This window comes from Callorhinus ursinus, unplaced genomic scaffold, assembly GCF_003265705.2.
Source record: "Callorhinus ursinus isolate GAN/ISIS: 27379988/994484 unplaced genomic scaffold, GSC_fseal_2.0 scaffold4, whole genome shotgun sequence".
In the NCBI taxonomy this organism is placed as follows: domain Eukaryota; kingdom Metazoa; phylum Chordata; class Mammalia; order Carnivora; family Otariidae; genus Callorhinus; species Callorhinus ursinus.
This window is the reverse complement of record NW_027397066.1, coordinates 13,386,520-13,398,959: the sequence shown is the minus strand read 5'-3', so window position 1 is coordinate 13,398,959 and position 12,440 is coordinate 13,386,520. Positions and strand designations below refer to the sequence as shown.

At 44.7% G+C, this 12,440-nt stretch overlaps 1 protein-coding gene across 1 annotated transcript; it reads right to left on the bottom strand.

Annotated features, from left to right (window-relative positions):
- Positions 1 to 489: 489 nt before the first annotated feature.
- On the bottom strand, positions 490 to 9,960 carry CLRN2 (clarin 2). The gene is made up of 3 exons (XM_025887173.2): positions 9,392 to 9,960; positions 3,880 to 4,059; positions 490 to 1,334 (listed from the first exon to the last, which is right to left on the bottom strand). The coding sequence occupies exons 1-3, from the start codon at positions 9,642 to 9,644 to the stop codon at positions 1,069 to 1,071; spliced, it is 699 nt and encodes a 232-aa protein (XP_025742958.1). The 5' UTR covers positions 9,645 to 9,960; the 3' UTR covers positions 490 to 1,068.
- Between the last annotated feature and the right edge of the window lie 2,480 nt (positions 9,961 to 12,440).

Here is a 12,440-nt window from a genome sequence, read left to right as displayed (position 1 = left end):
TAGTACCAACAATCTGAACTTATAGTGAGGACCCAGTATATGTAGGACTTCTAGAACAGTGTCCAGTATGTAGTAACCACTAAAGAAAAACAAAAAGGCAGGGACGCCTGGGTGGCTCAGTTGGTTAAGTGCCTGCCTTCGGCTCGGGTCACGATCCCGGGGTCCTGGGATGGGGTCTCTCATTGGGATCCCTGCTTAGCGGGGAGTCTGCTTTTCCCTCTCCCTCTGCCCCTCCTCCTGGCTCCTGTGCTCGCTCGCTCTCTCTGTAGCTTGCTTTCTCTCAAATAAATAAATAAAATCTTAAAAAAAAGGAAAAAGGGGGCGCCTGGGTGGCTCAGATGGTTGGGCGTCTGCCTTCGGCTCAGGTCGTGATCCCGGGGTCCTGGGATCGAGTCCCGCATCGGGCTCCCTGCTCCTTGGGAGCCTGCTTCTCCCTCTGCCTCTCTCTCTCTCTCATGAATAAATAAATAAAATCTTTAAAAAAAAAAAAAGGAAAAAAGGCGGTTATTTTCATTCTTAGTGTTACTGTTCCTATCTGATGCCTATCATGTGGAAGGATTAAATGTTTCTGGAGGATGGGGATGTTACCATATGCCTCTTTTCTCCCCCCTCTAATATTGTGTTGAACAGAGCAGGGTTCGATAGGCATTTACTGGAGTGTTCATTACCTTGTATCTGTAGAGCTTCTCTAATCACAGATACATATATTAATTCAAAGGTTGGCAACAATATTGCCCATTTAAACCTCATTACAAACTTGGGAGGTCTTATACCCCCATTTCACAGATGAGGAACGTGAGAAGCAGACATTAAGTGAATTGTCCAGTGATCACACAGCTGGCAAGTGGCAGAGTCTCTAACTCCAAGGTCAGTGAGAGGGATGCGCAGAGATGCCAGAGTTCGGGAAAGCTTTCTTGCCTGGTCCAGGCACCGCCCTTCCTCCCTGCACTTCCTTCTCCTTACCTTCCAGAACACGGGCGCTCTGGACTGCAAAGCCTGCGCACGCAATGAGGTCCCTGTTCACACTGCAGAACTGACTCAGGAGAGGGTGTGAGCCGCAGAGGGCGATCAATACAGGATATCTTCAGCCGTGACCGTGGCCTCTTCGATTTTGGTCTTAATCTCCGGGAGTGGAATTTGGCTGATTGCCACCACTGCCAAGTTTGCGGCGTGCGCCGAGGCACTGGCCACACAGATCCAAAAGGACTCTTCGTACTGTTCCTCCACCACCACGAAGTGGAAGAGCTTCTCCTGGAAGTTCACGATGCGCTCGGTGAGGTCGTGAAATTTGACCGCGGCCATGAAGCTGGTGATGGCCAATGCCATGACTCCACCTGCAACCCAAAATGTCACCCTCGTTCAGTGCTCCTTGGTACAGCTGTACTGGCCCTCTGTGAGGTGGCATTTCTGTGGCACAGGCGACAAGCTTGCTTTGGGTTGAAAAATTTCTTACGGTGACACAATGATTTTTTTTTTTTTCTTAAGTAAACTCTCCCCTCCTCCTCTACCTCAGGACTCCAAGGTGCAGGGTCACGCACTCTACCGATGGAGCCAGCCAGGTACCTGGGGATGACACACCTTTTAATGTGCTTTCAAAAGCAGCGGATAATTCACAATGTGAGTGGGGAGAGGTGTGGGAGAGAGAGAGTAGGCTTCATCTCAGATCAACTGCATTCCCTTACCCAGCACGGGGCATCCATGTTTGGGTACGTTCAGTCTCTACATATCTCAGGATTTGGATGGAGACCCTGAGGCTTCTGTGCGAGGATTAAGAACCCCTCAAGTGCAGGCTGGGGGTCCAACCCAGGGCTGGACTGTTCTCTCTTCTTTAATTATCCCTTTTTCAAGCTTAAGGGTAAGAAGAGGAGGTAAGAGAAGGAAGATAGGAAGTAGACAGGGGAACCTGGAAGGGTTCCAAACTTCACCTACTTCCCAACCTGTTGCTTCCAATCTCCATGTCTCTCTCTTCCTTTCTACTTTTCTACTGCTTGGTTTTAATTAATATTTAAAAAACACATTTATCATGCTTTTTGCTTAGATTATTATGTCTTCATTAAAGAAAATTTGGATACCAGAGAAAATCACAAAGATGAAAATACAAATTCACTTTTATCCTGAAAGCCGGGTATAAATACTTTGAAGGTTTTAATGTATTCTCTTTAACAAAATTGTATTCTGAAGCTCTTACTGTTTTCTGCTTGTTTTTTTTCCCTTTATTTGAACATTTGTCTATATTGTTAAATATTCTGTTATAGCACCACTATAAACTGGGGCATAATATGTTCTTCAAGCAACACACCTACTTAATTAAGTTTAATTGAGTATGACTTTATTTCTGGATATCTAGATTGCATCTAAATTTTGGTATTACAAAGTGCTGCAGAACATATGAACACCTTTTTATAAACATCGCTGTGCCCTTTTCCAGTTATGGCCTTAGTATAAACCCCTATCTGGATTTGTTTATTAAAAATTTGTTTATTAAAAAATATTCATGTTTTGGGGGTTCATGAGTGGCTCAGTTGGTTGAGCCCCACTCTTGGTTTCGGCTCAGGTGGTGATCTCCAGGTCATGGGATCAAGACCCGCCTCAAGCTCCACGCTCAGTGGGAGGTTTGCTTCTGTCCCTCTCTCTCTCTCTCTCTGCCGCCCCCCCGTTCATGCTCTCTCTCTTTAAAATCTTTAAAAAAAAAATTCATATTTACATGCCTTTTAACACTAAAGTTCTGTTGAACTGCCTTTTTAAAATACTCTCATCAGTAGTGCTTGAGAACGCCATCTCTCTGATGTAGTAACTTGACAGAGACGAACATTTATTTAATCGTAGGACTGAGCACTTTTTACATGCCAGCCACTACGGGGATTCATGTGGATGGAAACAAGACACCTGCAGTCCAGATGGGATGAGCCATGTGTATAGTAATTCTATAGGATGGTCACGGTCTGCCAATCCAGGCAAGTGCCTAGTAACTGATCTACCGACATTACGTTACAATACATGCTAAAACAACATTATCTGCTTGTATACTTTATGGTCACCCTGTATAAGGCAAACGTAGTGATGGGTTATTGCCATCATGATCCTTGACCATTTGACCGAGGTTTTCTGAAACAGCCTCATTTTCTGGGAATTTTATTATTTTTGCTACGTATGACTTTTTAAGTGCATAACTAAATGTGAATTAATTTCACATAATTATTGTATATCAATATACTCCCAAATCAACACACACTTTTGTTTTTTGTCTCAGAAAATAGGTCACGATCGTTATAAATGATACCATGATTAAAGAAAAGACAAAGGGCTTAGACTCAGTTGTACGTTGGTTGGAATCCCACCTCTGCTACTTACTGCTGTGTGGCCTTGGTGAGGCTTTTAACTTCTCTGAGCTTCAGGATCTTCATCTGTAAATATGGGTCTAATGATACTGCCTCATAAGGAGGTTGTGAGGTTTAAATGAAAAGAGGCCTATAAAAGAGGCCAAATGCTCATCTCCTGTCATTTGGAATGCTCCCTCCACCCTCAGAGCTGTGGCCCCACCTCTTCCCCTCCTCCTGTCTTCCCGCACCACCCCGCAGCTCTCTTCTCTCTTCTACTCTTACCCCACCTCTCCTCTTTGCTCTAAGTCCTCAGCCACTCAGGGTTTTGCAATTTGGCTCTTTAGAAAAGAGCCAATTTTCCAATTTGGCTCTTTACTGTGACAGAGATTCTGCAACTTTCAGTAAAGAGGACATTCATGCCCATGAGGAAGGTTATAGATTAGACAAGTGGAGGCTGAGGTGGGTGTTTTAATTCCTGCACACCTTCTACCTACCTACTTGGAACTCAGCCTGGTCGTGGCAGTGGACGTGAATTTCTCTCCCTGGGGGCCTTCCTTACCTGCCAGGACATTCCATAGGCAGATGCCCCCGGGGCCGTTGACTGCCCTATATGGAACCTGGATCATGTTGAGAATGGCAAAGCCCATGCTGACCAGAGCCAGGGCCATGGCCAAGAAGAGGAGCAGCAGAATTGTCACGTGGAGGCCTGCGTTGAGTTCCTTCACCAGGTGTGGGAAGACTGGGGAGAGAAGACACAGCCAATATTTCAGTGTCAGAGCTGGGCTCAAGTTCACACCGTCCAGGCCTGTTTACCCCAGAGGCTTTAATAGAGGGGCGGGAGGGCAGGGCAACACAGACTGGGTTTTCACAAAGCAGGAGACTTCTTGACATGAACGCACGGACCCCAGATTTGCCACTTCTCAGGTGGCCAATAATCCTCTCTTTCTGGCAGTGGGTGTAAAATCGGAATGTGCCCTAGCTGGCAATTTAAGTTGCACTGACTTCGAAGCTCTGGGATCTGGTGTGAGCTGAGGCACACAAGCCCTAAACGGTGGCTCTTTAGCAAAGGAGGTTGGCAAGAGAGTCAGCCAAACAGGGCCAACTGAAAAGCTTTAATCTGGGTCAGAGAGTTGCCTTCATTAAATCAGAGAGGTAGAAGAGGTTTCAGGTACATCTGTGAAGAGTGTAGAAAGGCATAGCAAAGTGAAGCCTACACCTGGCATCCAAAGATCTGGGTTCAAATCCCAGTTTTGCTCATTTGCCACAAGTATAAAATAGGATCCTCTAATCCCGGCCTCCCCTACAGTTTACCAGATTGCTGAGTGGATCAAGTGAAGTGCACAGGAATAATAATAGCCCTTAATAAACACTGGTAGGAAGCTAGGAGCATCATCTTGGATCCCTCATAATGACTTGGCAAGGTAAGTCATTTTTCCCCATGTATGATGGACACTTACTTCTCATGTGCTCCGTATTCTATTAGAATATTAATTTTCCATATAAATGTGGCAGGATAATTTGGTGAGATATGAATTTGGATCTGTTTTCTCTATATTGGCCACCACACAGTAGCCATGAAGAGTAAATGATACAGTATGGCAGATATTGCCTTGGAAAGACTGAGTTATCAAAATGGCGGCCGGGGCTGTTGCTGTTCTATTATTACTCTCTGACTTCGGAAAAGTCACGTGACTCCTCAGAGCCTCAGTTTTCTCATCAGTATAATGGGGTAGCAATAGCTGCCTATGAACGGAGGGTCATCAACATTTACTGAGTACAGTCATCTCAAGAGCCAAACCCTTTACATCATTATTTTATTCAGTGCTTGTGACAAGAATATAAGGTAGATTTTTTTTTAAGGATTTTATTTATTTATTTGAGAGAGAGAGAATGAGAGATAGAGAGCACGAGAGGGAAGAGGGTCAGAGGGAGAAGCAGACCCCCTGCTGAGCAGGGAGCCCAATGCAGGACTCGATCCCGGGACTCCAGGATCATGACCTGAGCCGAAGGCAGTCGTTCAACCAACTGAGCCACCCAGGCGCCCTAAGGTAGATTTTATTAAACCCATTTCCACATAGGCTTGGACATTAAGTCCCTTATCTTTGGGCAAGGTGACTCTGAATTCTATATAGGATTATAGTCCTAGATACCATATGATATATGGAGTTTAGAGCACTGTTTTCAGTAATGACACTGAGGAATTAAAAATGACGGAAGCTAAAGAAAGCTAAAGAACGCCCAAGCGTACCCCTTCCTCTGTAGCTACTCCAGGGTTTCTACTGAGCACCTCCTGGTCAAATCAGGGTCCACTTTGTGAGTCCAAACTCCCTGCTTCATCCTTTGATGTCAGGATCAGCCCCTCCTTGTCTCTGCCCCCTGCCCTCCCCTGGGGAGCCAGGACTCAAAGCTTTCATGGTTCCCCTCACTCTCCTGACCGCTTCTCCCCTCTGGCTCTTTGCTGGCTCACCTGCCTGCCTGTAGTCTCAGAAGGTTGGCGCCTCCCAAGCTTGAGAACTAGAATTTTGGTCCATCTCCCTTTAAAACCCTTTCCATTGAGAAGTTTCCAGACACTCCATATTTACATCCTAGTTCTAATCTAACTTTCTTTCCAGTTTTGCATTTCCATTTGTATTTATCTCCATGTGGTTATCTTGTCGGCATCAGAAACTTTACCCTGAGCTTCTATCCAAGGGATTTTTCTTTGCAAGGCTTCTCTTTAACCATTGCTTCTCTCCTTTCTTAGTGTCCCCTTAGTTTTTTTTTTTTTTTTCTTTTCAAACTTTCAGCCCTGTGTGAGAGAACGCTGTGATAGATACAAGTCTGTCCCTAACCTGCAGCAGTGCAAAACCAGCCGACACAGCCTGGCTCAGCTCCAGTGAAAGTGTTCACAGAGAATCGCACCCAAGGCGCTGTGAATGGAAGTTTATATACCCTCCCCCGGGACACGCCAGGGCAGCCGGGAACTAAACGTTCCTGAACATTGCCCTACCCAGAGCTGATATTAAAACATCCTTTATGAGTCTCACACGGTTTTGGTGCTTCAGAGAGCAGACCGAGTTAGGTGAAACCCGGGGGCTGTCTCCCATGGGGCATCGCTCTGGGAAGTTAGAGGAGGGAAAGGGACATTTATTGAGTTCCTCCAGTGGGCAAACAGAAAGTGCTCCTTTGCTCTGGCTTCTGGCAGAGGGAGTTTACATTTCTGTGAGCTGGGATGGCTGGAGTTTAATTGACCCTGCTGTGGAAGGGCTCAGTCTTTGTTCTCGGGACTCCTTCTACTGCAAAGCTGGCGTCTGCTTCAGCTCCTTCTCCAGAACCAGTGTCTGTGCTTGGGGATTCTAAATTATGCTAGACCTACCAACTGCCACCTCACATCCTCTATTATCTGTTGAACCATGCCCTCCCTGCCATCCCCCACAAAAAAGAGGGGGTGAGGTCCCAATCTCCAGCATTTCAGAATATGACCTTATTTGTAAATAGGGTCTTTACAGAGCTAATTATTGTTAAGATGGGCCTAATCCAAGGTGATTAGGTGTTCTGATAAAAGGGGAAATTTGGACACAAACACTCAGAGGGAAGACCATGTGAAGAGACACGGGGAGGATGCCATGTCAAGACCGGATGATACAGCCACAAGCCAAGAACACCTGGGGCTACCAGGAGCTGGAAGAGGCTAGGAAGGCTCCTTCTCCCCCGTAGGTTCTAGAGGGAGCATGGCTTTGTCGACAAGCTGATTTCTGAGTTCGAGCCTCCAGAACTATGAGAATACGTTTCTATTGTTTAAGTCACTCAGTGTGTGGTAGCACTTGGTTACAGCAGCTCCAGGCAACCACTCAGTCATTTCTAGTGGGATCTGTCCACCCTGGATCCTCCTACCCCTGAGAATCCCCATTCACCCACCACCTCCCCATGACCCTTTGCTGAACTCCAGGAGAACAGTAAGGACCACTAGGGGGATGCCTGGCTTTGGGAAAGCTGCCACTCACAACTTCCAGAGGAGCAACATGGTGGAAAGTAGGAACTATGGGGTCAGGCTAACCGGGGTTGGGGTCTGGCTCCAGCATTCACGGCTCTGTGACCTTCAGCAAGCTGCTTAGACTCTCTGAGCCTTAGTTTTCTCCTGACAGGGTTGTGGAAGATTAGTCATAAGTCACAAGTTTGGTGTCTTGCATGGGAACATTCAGGACAAATGAATTTAAAAGTGCTCTATTGCTCTTCATTCAACCAATGTTTTTGAGTGCCGGTGTTTTAATGCACTCTTCCGGGGGCTTGAGATCATCAATGAATAAAACAAGATCCTTGCCCTCATGGCACTACATTCTAAAGGGGTGGAGACAGATAATAAATAATAAACATAACAGATAAATTATCTAGTATGTAAGAAGGCAGTTATCATGGTCACATGATACATCATGCTATATAATTACCAGTGGTTATTTTTATTATATTCCCTAAGCACTGTCTTAGTAAAGTCTCTGGAGTCCTGTTGCTGTTGATTGTCACTCCCTTGTTCAAGCTTGGGAACTTCCTTCATGAGGTCTTTCATTTCAATTAATAATGACTATTTAAAAATTATGCCTTTTCTCCCTCAATTGTGTACGTGTGTGTGTGGTTTTGAAAGAATCCCAGACTTCCAAAAATTGTAAGAATGGTACAAAAGCATTTGTTTTTTTCTCCTGAACCATTTGCAGGTAAATTGTCCCTGCATCCTTGAGTACAATAGGGTTAGTACTTAAACAGCTTGTCTTTCATTCAAAAAGAGATTGCCTTGCAGAACCACAGTGCCAAAATCATTGAATTAATGCTGGTCAAGTCTGCCACTTAATCCTGACACCACATTCAAGTCCCACCAATTGTCTCACCAAGTGACGTCTTTTAGAGCAAACAGACCCAATTCAGAATCACCTCGTGTGTATAGTTGCCATGGTCTCCTTCTGATGACCTTTGTTTTCATTTCTTTATGTGTGTTTGTTTTCCATTTGTGTGTTGGTATGTGTGTAATGCTTTTAATAGAGCTATTTTTCCAGTATCCCTGGCCCAATATAATTGCTGGGTAAATATAAATATTCCCAGAGACTGTTTTCCTGACTATCCAAAACAAATACGCATTTCCTTCATTCGTATAAGTGATGCCAATTCATATTATTATATTTGTCAATGGCTTTAGCTTTCTGTCTTTATGCATTTAATGAGATACTTAACCCTGGGCAGGATTCTAAAAACTACAATTCTGAAATATAGAAATCAAATGAGTAAAATTCCTTATCCCCTTGCATTGCATTATGTTGATGAATTATGGTTATGTAGGACACTGTTCTCATGAGCGATCTAATTAATTCTAAAGGCTTGCAGAATATTGACTTCTTTGCTTTGCTTTTTAATTCCCAGAAGATCCTTCATAAGCTGGGCTTGGATTTCTGCTCTGTTTACACCAGGAGCGGCTCTGAGGGGAGACTAGATGTCAGCTGATGACCGTGCCTGCTCACGTTCATGGAGAGCTGCCAGAGCCTTGCCCCAGATCTCCCCTCCAGGGATCGCCCAACTTGGGCTCTCAACCCAAGTAGTCTGATTCCAGAGCCCGGGCTGTTCTTGGACTATGGAGCTTTTATATAAACAGAAGCGGAAGCGCGCTGGGCTGGCTGATAATACCCCAGTCACGTGGCATGGGTCCGAAGTCTGGCTCTGCTGTTTCCTGGCTGGGGGACCTCAGGCAAGTTATCTAACCTCTCCAAGTCTCAGTGTTGTCCTCTGCAAAACGGGAACGTTTAAGAATTCCTTCTTCATAAATTTGTTATAAGGTTTAAAAGACAGAGAAGCCATATAAAGCATTTAGCAGAATGTCTGACACATGTATCAGTATTTTAATAGTTACTTCTAATAGAGGTAAACTACAGAAGTATACAAATCTCTATTTTTAATGTTTCTATAAGCCTCTACAGAAAAAAAAATTTCTTTTGGCGGTCATCCTGCCTTAGATTTAGGCAGAAGTCAAATTCCACAGTTAGAGATAAGCACCCTTACAAATTAAAGAAAAAAGTGTTCTACAGCAGCTTGCATGCCTGGAATATACTCACTCGTGAATTGGGACTGGCGGCCCCCAAGCCCGCACTGTCGAACTTTACATCCTCGGAAGAGCCCGTAGTAAATATCTCCAATGAACTTGACCAGCTCTGGATCGGTGGCGTTGACCAGGTCCACTCCAGTCTGACAAAGGATTTTCCCACTCAGCCAGTGGGGCGCTGCCAGGGCAATGATGATCAGGATAAAGGAGGAGAAGCTGAGTAAAGATGATAGCCCATACCACGCCTTTTTGAACCATCCAGGCATTCTAGTGGGTGCAGGTCACCCTGCAGGTGGCCGACATTCTCTGGACACTCTGCAATCCCCTGCTCCAGGGTTAGCTCTTCCAAACACAGCATTTCAGGATTTCCAGTGCATCTTCTGGTCCTCCCTCAGTGCCTGCCTCCACAGCCCATGTTTACTACAAGCACGTCCGGAAGTCTCTACAGAGACCGCCTTCACCTGACTCGAGTGTAGAGGAGTGTGTTACTAAAGGAAGTAACCGTGTATCTCCCACTAGACTACTGTTTCAGCAGAGGGTTTAATTGTTCCTTTCAGGTATTTAAATAACCCTGGAGTGGACCTCTTGATGGCCAGGAAGTTATTAGCAGGCAAAACTAGGTAGACCTGACTATAAAGAGACACTAACTACTCTCAAAAAATGCATGCAATAGAAGGAAACTGAGCATGTAATAATTAGTACTTGAATGCTGCCCACAGTGCATGGTGTCAAATGTCGAGCTCCTGGCTGTGTGCCTGGGCATTTCTTTCTGTAAAATGTCACTGCTGTCAGAATCTCCAGAGCTGTTATTAATACTTTTGGATGACCTCTGTTCTCAAGGCTTTTAATTGAAATGTGTAAACAAGGCTATATGATATTTAGATTTATCACTGGGTGAATCTGCTGTGGGTAAATTGCAGCAGGAGTCGGTTTGTGGCTGGACTGAGGCAGCCTGGATCCCAATGCTCACATTCCTGTCCTCCAACGGCACCCTCCCCCCCAACCGTGTGTCATTTGAAGTGGGAAAGAAAAGTGTTTTTCTAATGTGCTAGCAAATACCCACCTTGTTGGGGCTTTACTTCTTCTAATGCTGAAAATCTGTTTTTTCTTCTTTTAATCTGTAGCCACCACGAATGAAATATTCCCTACTTTCTATTTTATACTGTGGCTTTTCAATTTTGATTTTTAGTCCATTACTGAATGCCAACTTGATGTCATGTGAGACTGGTAACAGCGACTCTTAATAGTTTTGGGGAGTCACATTTGGCAGAAATGGCACAGTAAAATGTTTATTTGGTCACAGAGGTCTGGCGGGGGGGGGAGGGGTTCTGGAGTTTGCATCGTTAACCGACAGGAGTTCCAGAAACCTCACTTGGAGAGCAATGAGGGGCCAGAGGGACATGGAAATGGAAATGTCCGTTTCCCTCCCTATAGCGGGGTTCACTTCTGTGTCTCTCCACAATGAAAATAAACAAGAGTGTCCTTGAAGCTTGTGTAGAGCTTTTCCTTGTACAAAAGGCTTTCACCATATGCTTGCTGCCCCCGAATGCTGCAGCAAGCCTTTGTGGTAGGCAAGGGATGTTCTATCCTATGACCCCTCTCATGAGAAAACTGGAGGCAGGGCTGGGGCTGGAGTTCAGGTCTTTGAAATACAGCAGCTCATCTTCATCACAGTGACCCTGAAATAGCAAATGTTTTTTCTGGTGATGAAGACATACAAAAGGCTGAGAAGAGGAGTTGGCACATTAATAAAAGACCAATAATGTTATTTATTCTTATAGTAATGCTAAGCATGCTTTGGACCTGCACAATACCTTTGCATTGTATTTCTGCCTCAGATGATGGACCTATGTCAACTATTGTGTTTTAGGGATTAAGCAATTATTTTTAGAACGATTATTTTAGAAAAATATGGGAAACAAATGATTCCCAACAAGCCCTTGAGATGCTGAATGGAAGTGTCGTTAAGTAGAACTCTACTGAAGACCTGGGTTCAAATTCCCACTCCTCTGGGCAAGTGCTTGAGACTCTTGTGCCTCAGTTTCCTAATCTGTCATGGGATTATTATACAAAGTAAAATGAAATAGCACACGCAGATTATGGCATACAGAGGGCCCCCCAAAATGGTGTTGACCTCCTCATCTAGTCTTCTAGCAATACTGTTCCTGGTAATGACGCTTCTCGTAATTAATTGTGTTGCGGGTGGCATCCTGTTCTCCACGAACGTATTTTTGTGTCCCTTATCTGGCACAAGTGTATTGAGCAAACATCTGTGTGTCTGCTACATGTACGCCACACTGCATATGGGTGGAGGGTGACACAAACATGTATAATATGGCCAAAACAGTGATACAAAAATTGTAGTATACTGTATTTTAAATGTTTAACACTTTACAAATTAATGCTTTTAAAACAACAACAGCAACAACAAAAAACCCACGAAAATTATTACAGGAGTTCTAAAAAATATGACTCCACATGGCACAACAGGCCTTTGGTCTGGAAGAGACACAGTTCAAGATGTGAGTCCTATAATAATGTTTTTGGGCCTCTGTGACTGTATGTAAGACTCCTTTTGTCCGGAATGTTAAAGGTCCACAGTTAAGCCCCACCAAATGGTACCCACTGCCCCTCCTAACAGACCCGGGCATTTTTTTCTTGTAAACTCACACTCTCTAAGAAGTGCAGTGATTGTAACAGAAGTACTGGCAAAAATAATAATACTAATAATGCTCAATCGGCATTTATTGAGCCCCTACCTCTAGCCACGCAGCATGTAGTCTAATACTCTAGTATTATTTTTTTAAAATCCTTTCCAAAACCCTAGGAGGACAAACCATTAGTATTCCCATTTTACCGAGGGGAGCCTGAGGCACAGAGCAGTTAAGTGAATTGCTTAGGGCCACCCAGTTATTAAACAGGGAAGCCAGACAGTCGAGCTTCAGAGCCTGCACTCTTATTTAAAGGTAAAATATATACGTGGTTTGTGCTGTCTCCCCAGTGGACTCTCAGCATTGTGAGCGCACACCTGCTCTCCACCCTCCCCACCCTTAGCCCCACGC

Excerpts from the sequence above, each read along its gene's own strand:
- CLRN2 (XM_025887173.2), bottom strand. The coding sequence starts at position 9,644 with ATGCCTGGATGGTTCAAAAAGGCGTGGTATGGGCTATCATCTTTACTC. Across the intron at positions 4,060-9,391 it reads CCGCCAGTCCCAATTCACGA|TCTTCCCACACCTGGTGAAG; the intron begins GTGAGTATATTC and ends TTCTCTCCCCAG. Across the intron at positions 1,335-3,879 it reads CCTATGGAATGTCCTGGCAG|GTGGAGTCATGGCATTGGCC; the intron begins GTAAGGAAGGCC and ends TTTGGGTTGCAG.